General features: G+C 36.6%; 1 protein-coding gene across 3 annotated transcripts; it reads right to left on the bottom strand.

The window, feature by feature from the left end:
• Positions 1 to 5,669: 5,669 nt before the first annotated feature.
• Positions 5,670 to 22,981, bottom strand: INPP5K (inositol polyphosphate-5-phosphatase K). 3 transcript variants are annotated; one of them, XR_003251823.1, is made up of 13 exons: positions 21,821 to 22,981; positions 21,514 to 21,621; positions 20,685 to 20,793; positions 17,529 to 17,645; positions 17,002 to 17,174; positions 15,325 to 15,436; positions 14,507 to 14,616; positions 12,193 to 12,385; positions 11,822 to 11,959; positions 11,230 to 11,313; positions 9,531 to 9,635; positions 6,917 to 8,420; positions 5,670 to 6,240 (listed from the first exon to the last, which is right to left on the bottom strand). XR_003251823.1 is itself a non-coding variant. In XM_026055199.1 (12 exons), exons 1-12 carry the CDS (start codon positions 22,093 to 22,095, stop codon positions 8,322 to 8,324), a joined length of 1,623 nt encoding a protein of 540 aa, XP_025910984.1. In that variant the 5' UTR covers positions 22,096 to 22,981; the 3' UTR covers positions 5,670 to 8,321. The 3 variants fall into 3 exon arrangements, 1 of the variants encoding a protein (XP_025910984.1); XR_003251824.1 differs by having other exon boundaries at positions 8,202 to 8,420; XM_026055199.1 differs by having other exon boundaries at positions 5,670 to 8,420.
• Between the last annotated feature and the right edge of the window lie 251 nt (positions 22,982 to 23,232).

Genomic DNA, 23,232 nt, shown 5'->3' with positions numbered 1-23,232 from the left:
CCCGCCCCCGCACCTGCCCCGCTGCCTCCCGGCCGCCTCCGGCGCGGCAGGCACGAAGCCCCACGCGCGGAGTCCATTGCTCGGCCCCCGCCTCGCCTCGCACGCTCGTTACTTAAAACTAGGGAGGCACCTGTCTCCTCCAGCCGCGCAACAGATAAAGCGTGAACAGAGACGATGATTTTACCGTCCCCTCCCCACTGATGTTCCTTTGTGGGAGCCACCACGGGCGCAYCTTTCTGACGAGGCCACAGGGTCAAGTTCAACTCTGGTGTGATTCCCCAAAGCCAGAGCGAACTCTGCCACCCCTCAACTCTGTGCAGCAATAAGCATCTTGGTTCATCTCTGAGGCACGTTAAGCATTGGTGGCAGTCTCACCAAGATCCATGGGAAATTCTGCTTCTCATTTGATTCTAACAGACCAAACTCGATGGAGCTGAAACAGCAAAGCTGTGCGCTTCCCATTCCTGCAGCACTTCAAAGTATTTTCAGCTATAAGTGTCTGTTTGTAGTAAAGCACASTACATCACAAACTACTCTCCAGGCATTCCCGCAGCACCCACAGCTCTTGACAAATACCCTGTGCTATTCTCAAAGTAGCAAATTACAGTTTTATGTGCTGTTATTTAAAACTTTTTAATCAGAGAGCTTTTCTCTCTGCTGTCTCCCCCAGGATCCTGGCACATGCTATTCAGGGTAAGGTCTGAAAGAAGTTCCCTGGGGGAAAGACAATTCAGTCCAGCCAGTGTCCCCTACTGTCACTACAAGTCAGTCAATAACATTCCCCGACCACTTACTGGAAACCAAAGAATAGCAGAGTTGCTACTATCGCATCTTCTGACAAGGATTGTCTTGGATTTTTGGAAATAAAGGGGCTCTACCTAACAATTGTGTAATCCACACAGTAAATGTCTTAGCGAATTTTCAGATCAAGTTTCAGATTACTTACTAGAAAGACAATGCTAGGAAACTGGAGCAGCATGCACAGATGTGTACTTTAGCACATGACGGCTCTGCCCAGAGCAATTCTCTTACCAGAAGGAGGTATATTAAACACTTTTCAAGTACCTATGACAAAGAGATATAGACATAAATACACAGTCGCATTTAGGTATAAAATGATTGTTTAAGCAGCTTTAAAACCTACTGCATCTTTTTCAGCTGTGTATTAAGTACTAGTCTATACATATTAGATGAGCAATTATGGAATGGGATGAGCTGTCAGTTTTCTTTAATGCGAGCTATTCACCTCTCAGTGTAATAAGCTGCATTATTAGCCATAATCAACAATCACATTTTCATATCCAGAAAATGAAGCCTTGACAACAAGGGAAGRAACACCACCTGTGACTTTTAAACATAAGAGGGATTTAAAGAGGTTTTTAAACTGTTCCTTCTCTTTAGACCCTTTTAATTAAAAATATACAAATCCCATTAGAAAATATTCTAAAGCAAAACACACAGAACCACCATTCATTCCAAGTCTTGAAAACTGAAATYATTCTTAGAAAAGCACTATGTCTTTCTGAACTATTTAACTCTGCCACGTCAAACTGGAAATAAACAGTTCACCCAGATTTTCCATTTATATGTTTACATACAAAATCCTGACTCTAACTCAGTAAAACAGTCACAACAGTACATGCAGTTCATCAAGATGGCAATAATGTTCCTTTGATATGTTCTTCTATCCCAAAACTTTTGATRCAAGAACTTCTGCATAACATCTAAAGCGTGAATCCAATGACAACACAGACAATCACGATTAAAGAGGATCAAGGCACTCTTTTTCAAAGCTGCTTCCCTGCCTTTTTACTTCGAAGGTTCTTCCAAAATTCTGATACAGCCAATACTACTGGGCCATGGCACCAACTGCTGATCACGGCRACTGTAGTACAATGAAATAACTTACATGAAATACACTTTAATCATTTCCTAAGCTCCCAAACACTTAATATTAAAATTCATTGCTACTAACTGCATTATAGTGAAAGAAAATTGTTTAAAACATGACTACAATCACGTCACTGACTAGTCTTACAGAAGCCTCCCCCTCCCCAAATTTCTCGACTCAGAACAACGGTTACTAAGTTAGTTATCTTGTAAATAAGACTACAGCAAGAGAGAAAGAGAGACCAATAAAAAACAGGCTTACAGTCTTGCRCTCTCCATTGCGACTGACCACACGGATGATTTCTCCTGTAGGAATACGTTCAATCTGCAATTCCATCTTTACAAGACTTAAGCTAGTAAATCTCTCTGTTTTTTACAGATAGTTCCAATTTCAAAGCACAGCAGCAGAATTCACAGAATAGCCTGGGAGAACCCTCCGACTACGTGCAATCTTTGGTTCAGAGCCCTGYTGCGAGAGGAAGAGATGAACCCCTGTATTTATACTAAGTGCAAGTGTGAGCTGGAACAACAATTAAGTTCAAGAACTAGTTTCCACTAGTTACAATGTGCCAAGACAGGTCCAAGAAACCTAAATTTATGTTTGTGTTTATTGCTGCAGACTTCTGCTGATGTTCCATTTTAGTCCCAGCAGACTTAGAAAAATCAAGCCGCTGCGGATGCCGTTTCATAGGTATTAGCACGACAGAACCATATGGTAGACTACAGATCTACCCAGAATTTTACATAGAAAAGATTCTTCATCTTGGACTCCAATATACTGGGTTTAAAGAGGCAGAGCAATAAAAAAAATACCAATTGCTCACATGGTAACTACAGGAAGTTCTTCAAAGTACTGTAGAGATAAAATGCTTGAGTAACTAACCAGTTAAGAAAAAGGAAATTAACTTGCACTGTACAAGATTTCCTACCATGAACATGACAAAAAAAAGCTACTACATTTTTCTTATGGTTTTAGTAAATTCTTATTTTTTTGATTCTTCCTGCATCCCTGCATTTCCTCTTGTCAGTTTACACTCCTAGATCTCAAACTTCTTCTGCCTTCATTGTTTTCCTCCAGTGATTCTTCCAACCTGTGCGCCAAATACCCCCTAAAACAGGTTTGCTTGCTACTTTCTAGACTGCATATATGAGATGCTCTTTTTATTAACCACAAAGACCCTGTGACAGAAAGACAACAGTTCTACTACAATACAGGGAGGTGGGATGGAGATGGACACACACGTGTATATGATTTTTCTTAAGCTGAAGCTACTGAACAGGTTCAGTATAGTCCCCCCGAGTAGCTCAATTTCCAGAGTACCTATACACAATATACACTGCACAGATTCAGCAGGTGGAGTGTGCCTTCACCATGGCTGAACAAAGCAGCCACACAAAGTGTAACTTACTCTGCAGGACTGTATACTACAAAACTAATGTTTGAGCTTGTCTCTGAAGCCACAGAGTTAAAGAGGATGAAATCAAGAAAGCTATACATGTAGACAACTGGCCGCAAAAACTTCCATCTTTCCACAAAATATTTCTTTCATTCTCTTTCAAGACTGGTATAAGGGAAAAAAAAGTAGATATAAGAAAACAAGAATATTACATRTTTAGAGCATGAGTTATAAAGTTGTTAATAATGCTGGTATTTACATAGTGGTAAGTACAAAGAACCCTCAGTGATCACATTCCAATAGTGAATTCCCTATATCCAAGGATAGAAAGGACCATCGGAAATATTCCTGGTAGTAATGCAGACTTCTCAAAAAAGACATCGTTTCCYCCCTCAAGGAAAACCTAATTCAAGCTTTGTTGGACTGGCCTTTCCACTGCAGTATATTAATTAAGGCAAGTTCATCCGAGTGTCACTTAGTGTCCAAGAGCAGAGAAGGAAGTAGTGGTAATAGAAACAATAGTCTTTATCAAAGTGTATTTTTAGGGTCTAGCAAACACGCAAGACATCTTAGAAATATTTCCTGTTTACACAGAGCTGTACTATCTATGTGCAATGATACACTGCATATCCTGCAGTTAGCTAGGAATCAGAAATATCCTATATGGAAGTTAAATAAGGCTATACTGGCTAACATTCCTTGGTAGACATCTTTCCTATTTTAAAAAGAATCATGCAACAGCAGGGAATTATGACGAGTTACACTTAGATGGAAGTGAACTGATATGAAATTTATAATGAAACAAAAATATTAAAACTATGAAATATAGTGTAACAGCTCCTTCAAAAAGACAAGAAAATTTCAAGTCATGCAACCTATGAAAAAGTGAATTTGGAAGAACCTGCTTTTAAAAATAAAGAATGTAATTCAGATGGTTTAAGCATTTTTACAATGAAAATACCAAAACCTCCTCAATGGAGTGAAAACCTCAGTAAATGAGAAGGAAATTAGAAGTGCAATAGAGAAGAGAGAATGCTTTGGGAAAAGCAAATGTTAGTGAGCACCTTCTTCTATTGTTTCCCCTGGCTAAGAACAACACTTCAATTTTCTTTTACTGTGTTACTGTCAGCTATCAATCATTCAGCTCCTCTCCGTCAGCCTCTTTCACTGATCTCACCTCCAGCTAGAAACCAGTTGAAGTAGATACTGAAGCTAAGTTTGAAGAGACTTGACAGTATACTAAACGAAATGAGGAAACAAACATGAGTTAGGTTCAACTTACTCTCATCAACAGATGGAATATTTTGCTCAGAATTCTGTTTCTCTGAAGAATCACAAACAATAGCTGTATCAGCATGAGACTGAGTCTAATATAGGATTAAAGATCACCTGTATTCACTGCCTCCCATTAAAGGGTCTTTTTTCATTCCATCTTTTTAGGTGTTACWGACAGAGTAAAATTAGTTTCCCAAATTAATGATTAGAACTGAAGAAGTCTAAGACACAGAAAATTTGTCTTACTAAATAAATAGGTCCCAAATTCATCAGAGAAGTTCCCAACATCTTATTCAAAATAGAAATACTGATAACAGAAGAGATTCTTCTATCATTGATGGGAAGCACTGTGAAGAGCATTAACTTAAGTAGTAAATGTGAGTCTGTATAGAATTTCATATAGGCAAGAGTTTCCAAACACTGCTGTAGTTTCTCAGGGGAAGAAAAGGCACAGAGAGCCACCACATTCAATCAGATTCGTCCCTGTGTGAGCATCAGCAAGACCATTGGTATAAACAGATTTGTACTTGGACTGAGAAGGACATGAAATACAGTTCAAATTTAACTTACATGGTATCAGGCTCAATCTCCTGCAATAAAGCACTTGTTTAGTTCAAAAATCTAAATTTCCTACAGAAAAAAAAGTTACTAAATATGCTATTTTTCCTCTGTTAGTAACCTGCACTCCAGAATTCAGTATTATTGAAAGTAACTCTTGCGGGGGGGGGGGGGGGGGGGGGGGGCAGGAGGCGCTATTTATGCCCAACAGTCTAAACATGCTATTATTTCAGTGTATTCAGACATCTATTCAGGGGGGAAAAAAAGATCCAAAACAGAAGTTTATGACATCATTTAGGTTCATTAAATCCTAAACTCATTTAAATGAAAGATTTTTATTTGCCCAAAAGAAAATCTATTTTGTCTTTGGCCCTTCCTTTGCAGTCCAAAGCCCTACCAAATATGTTACTACTGATACAACAGTATTTTAGAATGCAAATATATTTGCATTTTAAAAATACCAAAATTACATGGAGAACTGCTACCACGCACTGACTGAATTCCCCCCTCTTCTCCCCAGTACATTTTTCTCAGATTAATAGAAACATGTAGAACAGTTCAGGATTTATTTCAGTGGTACACAAAAAGAAAAAACATGRGAATAAAAACATTTCCAGTGGTTATAACATCTAATTAAAGGTGTTTCAAGAAAGATAAATTTCATCAGAAATTACATTGTATAGGTCACGGAATACTTTGAAAAGCTACCATAGGTAACAGTAGTAAACAATATTTAAGACTGCTACTGTGTGCACAATACTAAAGAAGGGAGTATACAGTTTTGTGCAGTGTCTTACTTACACACAGGCAGATTTAATCACAGCTGCTGTGGGCATTTTCAGTRAAGTCCTGTGGTGCAAAGGATTAGTTTACAAAATGCAGCTTCTATCTCCAGTGACCAAGAAGGTTATCGGTTCCCATGCAACATTAAGGAGCTTGGGTTTCTTGCCCAKGTAAAGTGCCCCTGCATGGCGGTAGGGCTCCCCCTCTGAGCTGTTCATGAATGGCAGATGCACCCTGATTAGAAGAAACTGGATCTTGGTCCACAGTAAGTCACCAGCTGCAGTATGGAATTCAAAGACCACAATTCTTTCATCTTTGAGCTCTCCGCTGGATTCTCCTTGCATGGAACATGGTAATACAATCATACAAGTAATATCAGAAACAGAGCAAGAACTCAAAAACTGCAGGTTATTTGCAATTCAGGAAGGCTTTGTCTGAAGATGTAATTACCATGAAATGTAAAGTATCTGAAAGCTTTAGTGCAAAACAAAATCTTGCAAGATTGGTACAAATATGAAAATGGTTTCTAATATTGCTCCAAAGTGTAATAAAACTGTACAAGGTGTAAGCCTCAAGATAGTTTTAATCCATACACTGAACACAGTACCCTCTAAACCTGCCCTCACTATAGACAACTGGACACAATTCTCAATACCAAGCATTAGGCTAAGATACAACTAAAATTTACAGAGGCTAGGTGCTCTTAAACTCCAAATTGCAACAAAACTAACCAGTTTGTACACTGTGGAAACCCTAACACAGATAAAGACTCTCAGACCCCAGAAATCTATGCAAAACAGGTATCACAGAGMGCTCACTTTCTCTTTCAAAAGAATCCTAGCTAAAAGAACCAAAGCTTTGAGAATGTGAGCAAAAAGGAATCCATTCAGTTCTCAAGCAACACTCCAAAATATACACACCAACATTCTTTGCTTCTCTCTCCCACTTGAACTGAATTTTCTCTTTTCCATTCATAACTGACAAGACAGTGATTAGTAACTACCCCTACTTACCACACATGGTAGGCAGCTGAAAGCTRTATATCCAGAACATGGGAGACCAACCAGTGCTCTTTCTCAGCACTGCAGTCCAAGATTCTGTGGAACGTTCAGAGCCACTTCCAATCCTTTTTAAAGATCTCTATTTCCTCATCAAACAAAACCATTTCTAAAGCTAACTACCTTATTTTTTTAAATTTATTTTTATTACTTGATCTTTCTCATTCTACCTCCACTCTCAAATGTACAAGACATTTAAGTATAAGCACCTCTGAAAAACAAAAATTTTGCAGACTGATTGCTATAAACGGAAGAGCTTTACAATTTTTGGTAGCATGGATCATGCCTTAAGAAAGAGCTTGTTCCGTTTAAATTCTCCATTTATAATTCATGTCATCTCTGTAGTAAGYGTAGCAATTACTTATGTGGCAGAATGGTATCGCAGAAGTACTTAAATATGGCTTTAGCTTTCTAAATACAATGTGACAGCAGAAAACAAGMACAGTATCATCATCACTTAGCTCTTCATCAAGTGCTTCTTAAACTACTTCGCTAACCTATACTAAATCATTTCTTTACAGGAGACATTTYTTTCTGAAAGATATGATCTTGGTTTAACTCTAAGTCAGTGACTAGTGTAAGTGTGTTTATTTTACTTTTTTAATCAGAGGGAGAAAGGGAATAGACAAATTGCTATATAAATTGTTTTATAAAAGAATCCAAAAATCAGAAAAAGTGTATTTTGATTGATATATCACAATCTGGAAGAATTAAAGATGGAAAATCCTGCAAGAATTGTAAGTGGGAAGTAAGGCAGAAGAAAAGGGATTCTGCCACCAAAGGAGAATTTACACGTTCYAAACATTTTGTTTTCATGTGACCTGTTGTCACATGTGTTTCCCAAAAGGTAATTAGCTTACATTTAAAAGTCAAACAAAAATTTAAAATAAGCTAGATAACTGTATCTAATAAATAATTTTTAAAATAACTTCAGTTAAACTCAAACATTGGAAACCAGTGATTAAGCGGTTACAGCTCTGTGAATTGTATCGCTAATAAAACATCCTCTAGAAAAAAGAAAAGGAGCAGGTCCAAAATCTGTTATGGAATGCAACTTACTTAGGTTAAGTCATTGGATTAGAAACGTCTGTCATCTTAAACCAAACAGCGTTCATTMGGTACTATTTTTACAGTTCCCATCCAGTGCAACATTAGTGTTACTCTCATCGTAACAATAAAAATATCTGTTTCTACAATAAATTATCTTCTATGAGCTTATAAAGTTTCTGAACAGCCCTACCTGTGGGACCCTTGCACTACCTCACTCCATCTTCTAAGAGGAAATGCCTATAATTACTAAGACAAAGAAGGTAATCATCTCTGATTCCTGAATCAGGACCACTAAATGCCTTTTCTGACTTCAGAATTCATTATGTGATTCCAGATTGTCAGTTTTTTGCATCCAACTGATCTCTTCCTGTGCCAGATCCTTTTCTATTAATGTTCTGTTTGGCTGAATCTAGAAGAAAAGTCGAAAAGAGTTAAATATAGCACAAACATTCAGAAACTCTGTGTTGCTCTATACTGTCAGTATACCATTATATAAAGATGTCCTACATATTTGCTGAGAAATTAAGTGATATGTCTATGCAGCAATTAAGACGCTTAAAAAAATTAATGTAACAAAACATTAAACTCTGATATCAAAACACTAACTGTCACGGAAAAAGAAAGGCATTCCAAATGACTAACATGATTTCTTATATTCATATAGTGCATTGTATCCACATACCACTGACAACTATGCTGCAGAGTTTGTTGGTCATCTTATGCTTAGAGACAGCTGAAACACTGGACTCTGCCATTTTTTTCACTAATACATAAAGAAAAGTATGAACAGTATCACTGAGTTTTACCAGCCCAGTAATCTTCAGTATTGTACTCCCTAAGGTAATGGAGTTTGAGAGTCTCCTAAAACCCCTTCACCCAAGAACAGCAAAGAACTTATATTTCAGTCATTCTAGAACACATTAGMGCAGTCATGGCAGCATGGAAAATTACGCGCAAACAAAATGATTTTGGCAAAAAGTGCTTGGGTAGAAGAAGCAATGACTGGTTGCTTCATCTAGTTCGTCCAGGTTAAGTTACCCTTTTAAAAATTAAACAGAAATGCCAGTTAAACAAATAACTTGAGTTTCAGCTGTCCCCTCTTTCTCAAATTTAAGCATCTGAACATACAGGAAGCACTTCTGTGTGAATCCACCACAGAAGGGAGCACAAAGGGTTCACTTATGATCTGTCAAAAGTTGGCAGCTTTTTAAATTAAGCTGAATTACAGAAACTAGGGACCTAACTGACAGAGACTGAAGTTCCAAAAATGAAAGCTGAGAGAGATAAACCTGCCTTATTTCATTACAACAATGTGTTGCTATAACAGCTACTTTTTAGCATGTCTTTCAGCRTAACAGCAATTTTTTTTTCCTGGGTGTTAGTYAGCACATATCTTTCTTGCAATTACTGCTGCAACGTCCCCCAGTAATAACACAGTTGCACACACCTATGTTCAGATGCATATGAAAGCAAAAGAAATAAAAATATCATCATTAATCAAAGCTTCCAAATATATTACCTGAAAAGGCTGGCTGATACCAACTATTGACTGCATATTATTGCTATAATAACAGAGCACAAATTCTCCTCCCATATCAGGTATTTCTTCAGCACTCATGTAAACCTGTCAACAAGAAAAAGCATAGGCAAGGGACTATTTGCACAGAGAAAGCAACTTACAAAAAACATTCATTCAGGACATCATAAAATGCAGTATTTACAAATAAGCCAGTTTTTAAACATAATTTTAAAAGGAAGAGGACAGAAGTAATGTTATTACTTCATTCACRTCTTAGGGTATTACCCATCCCTAGGGAATGTCCTTAAACACTTTAGGATAACATAGTATGCCTGAGGCAATCTACCAGCTTGCTACTTTAGAAAGGGGATGAGGTATTTCTTCTGTTCCCCCTCCATCCACACTGGAGATCATCTGACTCCACAGAAAACTACCCTGGCAGAATTATTCTAGAATACTGGCCACTTTTTTTGTGTGTGTACTATTTTTTCCTGTTTAATGAAGAAGTTGACACAAAGAGACAGATGGACCTGTAGAGAGAGGAGGGCAACTGAGACAACCCATTAAACCATCTGAAAACTAAGCCAGGGATGGAAGAGTAAATATTTTTCACCATGTTAGCAAGCTGAATTTGTTCAGCGAGAAGTGAGAAAAAAGCCACAGTTGTTCAAGGGAAACAGCAAGACCACACAAGCAAGACAGAGGGAGATGAACCGCCTCCTGGTGGCAATAAGCTGTTAGATCGAAGAGTGGAGCAAAACTGCAACCTCAATTTTGTACTACCCTAAAGATCCACAGTTCCTAAACTGCTGTCCACAGTACCCTRCTAAAACAACGTTCATACTGTTTAAATTTAAAGTTCAGAGATATTTTGAGGTTAAGAATACTGATAAAAGTATCAGTATTCTTTGCTGATTCTATGCTATCCCTTGCTATAAACTTCTTAACTTACACAATCCCTAACAAGAGAAAATTGTTTTCTTTTAAAGGATTGTCTGGAAAAATCTCATCTGTTCCTCYGCTGACTTTGCTTCCAAAATTAACTTCTGTTAATTAATTTCAACTTTTGTTTGTTCAGATAAATACCTCTGGAAATATTTCATTTGTATTCAAAATAAGGATAAAAGTTGTTTGAGGTTTTTTAATCACTTTAGTTAATCACTACTAGGAAGCCAGCAGTCTTTAAAAAGGRGTCAAGACTCAACAGCCAAAATAAAGAAAAGTCTAAGGAACCTGTATCATTAGCTGTATCAGGTATCTGTAACTAATTGTATTAGTTACTTTAGGTATTTACAACTGTAATGGAAATCATACAATAAATATTTAAGATRCATTGAACAACTTTGACAATCAGATGGAAAAAGGCCAGTTGCTCATCTGGGTGATAAAATTAGACYGAAATACAAAATGGATTAAAACTACAATAGTTCTTTATACAGTGAAGAGTCACTAAAGGAATAAAGTGTTACTTCTTCARTTCCCTCAAGCAATACATTCAGACCTTAGAAAGTATGCTGTACTACCTGAAAATAAAGGAGAAATAGCAAGGGGGATTATAAACAGCAATATCATTCCTAGTTAACTTTGGGTGGGAAAAAGGGGGATACAGAACCCAGAGGAGGAAGTGGAAATGGAACAAATAGATCCTTGAATGCTACTGTATAAGAAACTACTAGAAAGAAATATATAACTGKCTTACTTGTTTACTGTCACTGTTAGAAGAAATTTCATCATCTTTTACCCACGCATAAGTAACATAGTCATTCACATGCTTGAATGTCACCTGCAAAGAAAGATGCAAACTGTCAGCCTTCTGAAGGACAAACACTTGCTACAGGGAAAACTCAAAGCTGTGAGAGGCATGCTTACTACTCCACTGAAGGTCTAATTAAAACACTTCATTTTTAAAATCAAAACATTTGGGGGGCAAGTATGCACCTTTAGTAGCTGAGAGGATGTGAACGCTCTGTTCTTTCATCCTTCCACTTTTGTTCTCTTTTTGAGAACTCTGAACTGCAGGCATTTGGGAAGGACTATTCCCTTCCACAGCTTCTACCTATCATTTTGCTTAAATAAATCACCACTTATACTTAGCAGAGCATCTTACAYAGAGTGAAAAAGCCTGCATCCATCTTCGTATGGAGCTAAACTCTCAGCATACAAAAGTATCAGCTATCAAGGATACAAGACGTTTGCAAAAATCACAATGTCCTATGACAGAAAACTACTTCTTCCAGTCACATTCACCATCTTCATTACAGTAAAGAACCACGATGTGCTGGTAACATCACCTTGAAAAGTCCAATCCAGTCCCAAGCACTGCTTGGGAACTCATGCACTGCAGAATAGCTGATTAGAACATCGTGTTCAGCGCTCCATTCGCCCTCAGGACTCAATGTGACAGAAGGAATTGATAAAAGAGGCTTCATCTAGAAGAGAAAACAAAATTTACAGTAAACCAACTCTGTTATTCTTTCAGTTATTCTTACAATTTCATTCTCTGYCACACCTGCTGTGGGACTCCTAACAGAATGGAAATAGCCGAAAGCAATTTTTTGTCTTCATTTTTATCAGAACAAAACACTGAGACCGTGACTTACAAAGTTTAGAAAACCAGCTTAGTAAAACAAACTAGCTTTAAAGAGTTAAGGTGGGACAGCACCTCAAGCCCAAAAGTTCCTGTAACAGGTTTGTGATCGCTGATGCCGTAGTTCATGTGGCTGATATAGTTATTCAAAGTAACAGATATTGTCTGTTCTTCTCCAGATAAATTGCTTTCTTTTGATGTATGCTGGCAGAGATTCTTCACTCTCCAAAGAATTCTATCAGTCCAAGCTGGCTTTCTTTTCTTCTCACTGTAAGAGTGCAATATAAAAGTGAAATGAGCAGAAAAACAGGTGCCAAAAGCTAAAAATACTGTGCAAAATCTACTCAAAGTTGAAAGATTGTCAAGTTCATGTATTAATATAAGAAAGCAATCACATCCAAACTTCATTTTACAGCTCTTTACCATGCTTTACAACCAACGTTTCCTTAATTTGAACTCAGCTCCATTTACAGGAGATAAATTTCACAGATTTCTGAGAGAGAAGTAAAATGAAGGGAAGAAGGGGCATTCCCATGGGTTAGTCAAGTTTTGTACAGGAAATGATACTTTCTCCTAAAATGCACTATAAAAACATGCAAGGACTTTGAGATAATACAGCAACTGTCCCAAACTTCAAATGCATAGTCATTCTCAGGAAAGGGACATAACTTTGAGGAGGATGTAGAAAGAGTCTGAATGATATTTACTTCCTTATTCAAAACTTTTTTGGAACAAGTTGCTTTTAATAACTAAATCTGGGCAAACTTACGTAGCTTATACTAATCATAGATGACAGCAATGCTTTATTTAGAGTTCCTCTAATCTGTACTAGCCTGTATTTCAAGTCTAGAAACTATTGTTGCCTCATAAGAAAAGGCTTTAAATCCCATAATGAAGAAAAGCGTGCCTGTAGCCTGCAACTGTGCTATACATCAAACTGCAATCATAATTCAGAGTTTCCTTTTATACCATATCAATAACAACAGAAGACATGAGCCTTTCGTGGTTCTCTCTGTAGTGGGAGGAAGACTTAACAGCAACCCTCTGTATGGATGTATCACTTCAAATTGAAATGGAGAAAAGATCATACCCTATGGAAGAGGAATTAGAATGGACTGCATTGAATTATAAAAGTTAATGAGCAGGATGTGTAAGGAAAACTGTCAGTTTAATAACTTTGAATATTAAAATCATCATAAACTGGAAATGCCATTTAGTTTAATACTCAACATGCTTTTTCTTTTACCCCTTCCCATATATAGGTCTGACTCACCTATAATAAGGTGGAAAGATTTTAAATGACTAAGGGGCCATATCCCACTTACTTCAGTAATTATATAAACCGACAGATATCTTTATGAGCTGCCATATGTCTGCTCTGCTGTGCAAGAAAATATCAAAAGAACAGCTTAAGTTAATACACTTGCTACTTCAGAGAAAATGGTGTATAAGATGAGAAAGAAAAAAAACTCAAAGCCACATTGAAAAAAGTATCAAAGATAACAAATTACTGTCTGCTTCATATAAAGCAAACTTTGCAAGGATGCTTAGAAGACCCAAGTGCCTTGAAGTCTGTTTATCACCCTCCAACCAACCAAAATAYCTCTGCTAGCTTTAACAGCAGAATGCATACAGCATGCATAACCATACTTTTTGTTYGTTTGTCAACTGGATTTACTGCTGGTCCCTTCATATCTGTTCACGCTCAGACAGCAAAAAGTCTTTGGATACAAGTAAGTAAATTTCTAAGATTAAGTGCAACAGCAGAGTAGATAAGACTGCAGCTTTCAGACAGGTTCAGAAAATCCCTGAAGAAAATCAGCTATTATCTGATTTTCAAATATTTCACAAAAATCAAATCCAAAGCTCAGAAGGAGCATTGTTTTGATTCTGAAATATTTACAAATCTATGAAATCCAGAAAGTTCTCTTCTTACTTAAACCAAAACAGGGACTTCTGCTCTCTGGAAATAAAGAAAAAGATCAGTACAAAACCCCTGTTTGGCCAGGAGCTTATTCTTCATTTGAAACATGATTTATACTTAACAATAAACTTTACGATCAGAGAAAAACATAACTCGGATATTTAAAAAAACTTTGGAAAAATGAACTACTGTGTTTAAACAGGTGCTAGCTTATTCTGTTAATCTAGTCCTTCCAAATAAATAAATAAAAAGCAGCTCCCACTTCCCTCACACAATCAGCAGACCCAGGCTTCTTCAGCCAGAAACATTCATTTATTCAGATATGAGCACTGAATAAGAGTTCAGCAACCTCAGTTAACTTGTAAATTAAGAAAAGTTTAGGTTTACTTTTGCAAAGTGATATTTACTCAAGCACCAGGTTCACTCTAATATTCCATGTCTTAACATATCTTACTGTGCTTTTACCTTGTATCATATACATCTGAATAAAGGTCAAACTTGTAGGTGGGTTTAAACTGCAGAGGACCCTCTATGAATTCCTGAAGAAATGCTTCCTTCTTCTTCGCCATATTTAACTGCAGAAATAATGAGGGTTTATATATATATATATATATATATAAATAAAATATATATGTTTGTGTGTGTATATATATTATATATAAACATATAATGTTTATATGAATTATGTTTATAATTCATATAAATTCATAATTATAATTATGAATATATATATATATATATAAAACAACTTTTAAACATATCATTTAAAAATCAAAGGTTAAAGGATAATTGGGAAAGGACCTGAGAGAGCATATTCCAAATAGAATTCAACATCTCAATAAGTACAACATATCAAAAAAATTCAGAAGGTCCCCTTGTTACTGCCAGACAGTTGACATGACCAGTTTAGAAGTTTTGTAGCAGTTCTATGCAAAACAAATTCCAGAATCAGCTTCTCTTAAAAAATAATTATTAGATGAAGGAAAAAGGAGGTGAAATCAAGGCATGGAACCATTCACAAGCCATGAAGTTCACTGAAAGCTTCAGYCATACATGAGCACTTGAAATGAATAGAAAACTAAAAAAAGCAGAACAGGTTTGCAATTAATTATGGTATTGCTTATGACTGAGACATGAGAGAGCAAACAGCTAGATCGGTTCCAGCTCAACACTACTCTGAATTTGTGTTTCTTAAACAGAAATAAGAAATACAAGCAACAATGTTAACTAATGAGTTTGTATGCGTAAAAAAAAAAAAAAAAAAAAAAACAAAAAACCCATACCTGGTCCTTTTCCCACAGTAGATTGTAACGTCTGTTATTTATCGATTCTCGGACAAAATGTATGCCAAAATCTGCTATCCGGAAGTTTAGATCTCCAAACCAGAAGAGAATGCTTAAGGGGAGAGAGGGAAGAAAAAAAAGAAAGCTTTACAGGAATACATAAACATATGAGTGAAGAACTGGAAGAATTCAACAGAACGTAAGCCATCACACTAACTAGGTGCTCTAATCACTTATATTACCTAATCCAAACAGCACAAATAAAAACACTAAGCAGTTATAGATAAGATTACAGATGAATAACCTACTAAACCAAATTTTTTTAAAGGAACTGAAGTAGTAAGTGAAGTCTCTTGCACTCTTGCCATTTGCACATTACTGGGTATTATCTCTTCCCCAAGTCCCCTAATGACTTATATCTCTAATAGAGAAAGATTTAGTATTAAACAGCAGTCCCAGTAACAGTCAGTAAAATAATTCACAAGATTCATGACCTATACACCAGTTAGATATGTTAATCAACTAGTTTAGAGCATTGGTTTAGTGCTTTGAGAAAGCAGGGATACATACTGCATGTTCCGTAATTCTCAGAAACTGAAGTTGTTATTATGAAGCACTGGAGCAAAGTTTTAGGCAATAGGAAAGCTGCCTTTTCAAAGAAAAGGAATCTCTCTTTTAACTTCCATRCTTTTGAAATACTGTTCAAGGGTACATGCCCCAAACTTGACCTTTTGAAAAGAAAACTTTTATTTCAATGCTGTTTATAATTTCGTTTTATAAGATGATTGTATGTGATTTGGCACATTCAGCATGGACATTACCAAGAAAATGAAAAGGATTAAATTGAAATATCACATACCTGTGCTAAGATAGGAAAAGAAATTATTTTTAAATCCAAGTTTCATATATATTTACCTAATTTTAGTGAACCCATTAACAATGAAAGTAATATTACATATTTATTCTGGATTTATCTGTCCTGACAGCTTTATTCGTATAAAAAAAAATTTTTTTAAATCCAAACTTAAAAGTTTTATTTTAAMCCTTTTTAAAATGTTTATATTATCACTTTTAGACTCCAGCATGATGYAGGGAATTCTCACATGCAGCAACAGAACATAAAAATAATTCCTGCACAATTAAAGAACAAGAGCTCAACTAGAAGCCCCAAATGAGGTATCATAGTTTTTTAGGTTAGGCATCTGAGGTAGGTATAATTTATACAGTTATAGAAATTATCAATTAAGTATTTAAAGGCCGAGAAGCCCTCAGCCAGATACTAAAATTTCAACAGGAATAAAAATGGGTCAAAACACAACACAAATCTTCACACAAAAATAGGGAGGAAGATAAACATCTCCCAGCGATTTGAAAGATTTTTGATATAAATGGGCTTTAGCTTCTAACATTCTTCATGTCTCCATGACATCTGCAATTTATGTGCTAACAAATTCAGTATAATTTGAGATGGAAAGAGACCAGTCCTGCAAAATAGACCTCAATCTTTCAGGTTATCGTTTCCAGCCTGGTCCCCCAGCATTCAGGGACCACACTGAACAGGCACATAAGTGATGTGAGAAGAGTCCAAGGCCRAAGCTTTTCAGTGCAGAAATTCACAAATTTAGAGCGAAAAACAGATAAAAACAGTACAGATAGAACAGGGACAGAACAACTCACTCATGAGCCAGGGTACTTGGAATATTCTCTTCTTCAAACTGCATTTCCAGAATTTTCTCAAAGTCATCCAGTCGCTGCTCTGTGTTCTCCATGTGAGCTGGCAAGTGGCAGTTTATGAAACAAACCGTATGGCCATAGAGGGACATGCGAACGGTAACTCCTCCTTTGTTCCCCTGGAACAGAAGGTTAACAACACTCTCTGAAACTACGATCAGCACTTGCAAATGCCACTATTAACATCACCTATAAAATTTTTAATCTTGCTATTTAGGAAGCAATTGTGTTCATTTAAATCTAAATAAGCAGCAGGAAAGTAACAGTTTATTTCAGCTAATAAACTGGTGAGATATTATGGTCTGTACTGCACTTGCACACAAGGTTCAACTAAGTGAGACTCATATGGCTTGTCAGTTTATTCATTATTAAATAAGCCATACATTCTCTCTCCCATCACAAAACCATTTAGAGGCACACACCAACATAAGCATTAAGTAACCAAAGCAATCAAGTCTCAGATCGTTCTTTACCCAGTATCCATAGAGGCCTGTGCGTGTGTATTGGGTATGAATGTCCCGTATGAAAGGAAGGTGGACATGCTTCACAAAGATCAGAAGCAGCAATCCCTGCATGCGAACGGAGGAGAGCTGGAACAGAAACAGAAGACAGGGTCACTTCCAGGGAAGTATTTGGAATTCCTTGGATCTACTCCATAGGAGCTTTCAGGTAAAGAATGCCATACCAGAAGTCATGCAACTCCCTTGGCAAGACTGACATCAAGACTGTGATACAATACATGCAGACACATTATAAAGCATAAGTTCTCATGATAGACTTGCTTACAAACAATTTCTGATAAATCTCTCAACTAATTAACATTATTGTATTATATTACAAAACTGAAGTTGACCTCAACACATGAGTATTTGTTCATACCGTAGGTCTTTAAAGACCTTTTTTCTGCCTCACCAGCCCATTGTTTCTATCTTTAAGCATCCTGTTCATAAAGAGACAAATCCTTGATTTTTCATCCATAATCTTAATAGCGCAAACCTATGAACAAGGTCCATCAAAACAAGTCCTCCAACAAAAAAGCTTTTCCAGCTGAAACATCCTTCAGCACATAACTGATTGTTCTGAAAACCAGTAAAAATGTCTAAAAGGCACAACAGCTGCTTCCAGACATCTGCAGAGATAACTAGCTGTAAACAGCAGCAACTCTTGCTGCAATGCCTGTAAAAGCTGATTTACTGAAAGCTTCCAAAACAAAGATGCTTAAGAAACATGTAGGACACTGTTTCTGCTTTAAGATACTGGTATGTTAAATTTTTTTTGTGGAATTAGCCTAATGAAGATGATCTTTGTTAAAAAAAAATCATTATTAGGATGTTGCTAGCATGAGACACAAGATTCAGTTTAAGTATTTGTTTTAATGATAATGATTCTATTTAAAACACAGACATTATAGTTCAATTTTATATTTGATGAACCTAAGCAAGACTACATTAGCATAAAAACTGATATTAAAAATAACACTGACTATATAACTGCAGGAACAGTATGCACAAGTCTTATCTCACCTAAAAATTTACTACAAAATTCCTTCATTCTTAGCATCTACATCAAAACAATTAAATGATTGCCTGATACATGTTACTGTTTTCATTGTCCCAAGAAAATGCATACCATACAGTGTATTTAAATTACGGATCACAATTTATTTTATAATACATAAATATTTGTATCTGATCAGGTTTTTGGCATAACCTGTACTCTCCATAATTAAGTTTGGGAGATACCAAGATCTTTCAGTCCCATTACAGACCATGACAGGTAAAGAGGAGATCCAGTCTGCAGCTCAAGTCTTCCTGTTTTCCAAAGCTCAAAGGCTATTTGCTACATTCCACTTTTTCTGCCGTGGGCCAGCCCCTAAACCTAACTCAAGATCCACAGTCCACTATAAAACTTCCCTCTGCAGGCCTTGAATATCAAAACACAACGGATCCCTCCTTTGCTGGGACTTGTACTAGTCCCACCAATACATAGTGCCAAATCAAGCAAAGACCCTTCACAGAAAAGGCATGACTCCACTTATGGTGAAAAAAACCGACTGATTCCAATAACCTAATGCTCTAAGAACAGACCCCATCAGTGAAGTGACAGAACATCCCAAGGAGGACTACTACCGCTCTACACCCAACCTCGTCCAAGGTCAGCATAGAACAGGTAACTGTTCCTCTGTCTAAACAAGCTTACACTAGGACTCATCTGGAAAGCTGGCTCTCCTAGCTGCCCATTTTGATTTTGACGTGGCCTGCCAGTAAGGGAAGGCATGTCAATGACCTGGTTCTCCTCTTATTAGAGCTAATTAAATCCTGCTGAAAACCATTAGGTGGCAGCATCCATTCATTACTGCATCCTAAGCTCTGCATTTATAAATTAGGAATTCAGTCAGCCATGCATACCATAGGGAATTCATTTCAACTGTATACAGGGCCTGAATGTCATCCTGTGGCCATATTTTAAGTGTTTATCAGCAAGGACTTACAYAAAATGGACTATGTTTTCTTTCTTTTTTTTTTTAAATTTCCAAAGGGTCCTTTATTTAATTACATTTTTTTTTAAATTACAGTTAAAAGAATGGCACAACTACTGAGTCGTATTAGCATGCAGATAATATGCTACTTTCAGCAAAATCACCCTGAAATAAGAATGATTTAGAAAACTGCTACAACATTTGAAAGGCTTTTAATATTTATTTATTAGAGAAATTCAGGATATCCATCTACATTTACTGTTTACATTACTAAAATACCTAGTATTTTCATTGATCTTGTGTCCCATGTATTATCAAAAATCTTGTTGTTTAAACTTTTCATACAATGTTATAGGCCCTCAATAAAGTCCTCAAAAATCTATATACCTGCTATACTCCTGTTCTGTATTTAAGCAATTTACTTTCACCTGTAAACAAATTAATAAAAAAATAAAAAAGAAGAAGAAACCTTACCAATATTAATGAAAATCACTGCCATTGCTTGGGATACTTATAGTGAAAGCAGGTACTTAAGCAGACTACATTAGAAGCATCCCATTACAGTTCCCAAATATTGCACAGAGCAAAAAAAATTTCTACAAACAAGAGAAAGATAGAGATATTGTGGCCACAAGAAATATGCTGTTAGAGTGCAAGTTTACATCACATTTCACTTTAAGTAATCTTGTTAAGTAAACTCTGTTCCTTGAGAACATATTCTTGTTAAAACAGCAGTATTCTTGTATTCATCATATTCATCACATGGTTCTGCACCACTTACATTAGCCACTGCCAGCATATCAGAACAAACATCTCCTTTCTGTTCATCATCCAATCTGCAAAAGCTTCAAAACTACCCAACAAACAAGAAATAAAATTCTGTGCGTCCAATTTTTACTGCTAAAATTAAGGACATTACTATTAATAGAAAAAGAAAACCTAAAAATACGTTTACCAACAAACCAAGAGAGCACCAGTCTGTCATTTCTAACATACATGCACCTATGGAAATGATTGATACCTGCAAAAAACACCATCAACACATATATTTTTTATGTAGAGAGATCAGTCTGAAGAAAAAAAAGTCTGAATGGAGCTGGGGAAGAAATTTTCCTTCACTGTTGTGACATTCAGAGATATAAACAGTTACCTTGATGTATCCCAATGGTGACAGTACAGTCATGAAAAAAATGCTCCAAGGATCATCAAATGCCAAGTCAGAGAGAAAATTCGTGATCCTTGAGTTCACCTCCTGTAAGCTGAACACATGAAAATTACTCACACTGGATTATCGGGTTTTGACAGAATTCGTACAACCTTATCACAACACAAACGACAACATCCCGATAGACCTCTCTGCACATAAGTGAGAATTTTTTTAATGCTGTTCAGTTTCTCAGTTACAAGCAGTTTAACCCATCCACAGGTCTAACACTAAGAAAAGCTAAGTTAAAGGAGCTTATATACACCCAAAGTCAAAGTTCAAGACAATGCTATAACTCCAGATAAATTATGACAAACACGTCTTGACATACTCAACCAAATTTGGAAAAGGTGACAGTTTCACTAAAAGGTGATGCAAACCCAAAAGGGCACAGATTCTACCTAATTAGTTTGCACCACTTTCTTTAAAGCATACTGATTTTCAGACAACTTTCCCAAAATGAGTATGTTCCCTACTTGCCAACAAAGACAAACAGTAGCCAAAATATTTTTTTAATTCTGTGTGCTTAGATAAAGAAAAGATATTTTGTGTTTTGTCATAGGAAACAACATCAGAAAGGGGAGAAGAGTCTCTTGCTATAAATTATCTCTGTTCTTTGTCATTCACTCTACTCTTCATCTTCTGCTAGTGACAGTATTAAACCACCTCCTGACAGATGATTTACATGGCACAGTTCTCCTCAAGCTGACAGTAAGCTGTTGAAACTTACAGGTTTTGCAATAAACTTACAAAGCAAGTTCTTTAACATACTTACCCAATAACGTACATATCCATAGCTGGGCCCAGTGAATTGAGCTGAAGTAAACCAGTGACATCAGGAGGTGGAGAAGCTGTGCCCACATTCCAGGTAACTATGTGCAGTCTACAAATGAAAAAGAAAAAAAAGTCACACAAAACCAATGCTAGAATTTCAATGGGAACAAGTAACCTGAAGAGCATCTAACTTCCCTGACTGAATTTGTGTCTACAGAAAACAAAGATTTTCTGTCATTATTTGTCAATCAGAAGTCTATTTATTAGCTAGTATAAAAAATAACAGTCAGCTAGCAAGGGAACAAAACCTGAATTCTTGCCACTTGTCCTTCAGTTTTTTCCCACAGATAAGGAAAGCTTCATCTAGAGTGCGAGATACTTCTTCATGAATTTCATCATCTGAGCTGATGTCCTCTACACAAGCCACAAGCTGGGCTACTTGCTGACGGAGGTGCAAGCGGCCACTGGACCCTGTGCTGCTGAAACTTGCAGAACGGCTGCGGAAGTTGTGCAGGCTTTCTAAATCATGTAGGGAGAAGGCTGATGAATCTTGAGACGCATCTTCACTACTGAAGGATGCCATTTGCTCAGAAGAAAAGAACAACTATATTCCAAAGGACTGACACATTAAAACCCCAAGTATAAAACAAACAGTGAGATGTCTGAGGGTCTTGAAGATCAAGTTTTCACTCATATGAAATTCAGTATTGCTTCTAACCCAAAAGGACAAATGTAGATGCAGCAGTGCTGAAAAAAACTGTAGCACTGCTACCACACTCAATGGCTTGTTACAAAAGCTGCACACACTAAATCATTTTTTCTAATAGATTTAATGAGGGTAATTCTATAAGCTTAAGATTTAAAAGAATTTACTGTTGATTTGAATCAATCATGTGCTTCCATCCGTAGGTTAGCAGAAATATAATCTCCAGCTTCCAAGCATACAAACATTCAGTTCTGGCCAAAACCAAATGAAGCCACTGCTCCTCTCGAGTGCTTCCAGAAACACATCCTTGCCACAGAACTTATCTACTGTTTTATTTTAAGACAGTATTTTCTATATCACAGCTTCTAAAAAGGGATTCACTTTATACTTCTTGTGTAAAGGCCCTATAAGCATTGCTACATGGTTAAAAAATTAATACCTACAATATGCCCATTATGTAAGGCAGTACCTTTATCCCCCCTTACAATCAAGGGTCTGCTCAAGGTGACACATAAAGTACACAGAAGAACTGGAAAGTGACCTTGCATCCCAAACTAGTTCAGTGATTCACAGTTTCTCTAAGACTACAGTGGAGTTAGCCAAAAGCTATAGTACAGTAAACTGATCCTAAAATAAATTTCTAGAGGAAAAAAGGATGTAGGCTGCAGATCTCATTCTATCATTGAAGAGCTGTATCATTTGGGGATTCTCTCCAATTAGTAATTTTTGAAGACAATTACCTGAGAAGGCAAAAGTCAAATAATATTGAAGTTGTCAGTCATTACTGATAGAAATTAATTTCCCCCAATACCTACACTACTAATACGAATACAAGAAAGACTACAGTGCTAGAATTTGCACCAGAAGAAAAAATACTTGTAAAAGTTTCAAGAACATCCTGAACGATTCAGTTTCATTGCAGGTTATCATCTATGTCTGCAGGAAAGAATTAACCATTAGGGATGTATATGTACCTGCAAAGCAGATAACATCCTATGGTATTATGCAGTCCCA

Source organism: Apteryx rowi, unplaced genomic scaffold, assembly GCF_003343035.1.
Source record: "Apteryx rowi isolate R43461 unplaced genomic scaffold, aptRow1 scaffold_99, whole genome shotgun sequence".
Classification (NCBI taxonomy): domain Eukaryota; kingdom Metazoa; phylum Chordata; class Aves; order Apterygiformes; family Apterygidae; genus Apteryx; species Apteryx rowi.
This window is presented reverse-complemented; position numbering and strand designations above follow the sequence as displayed.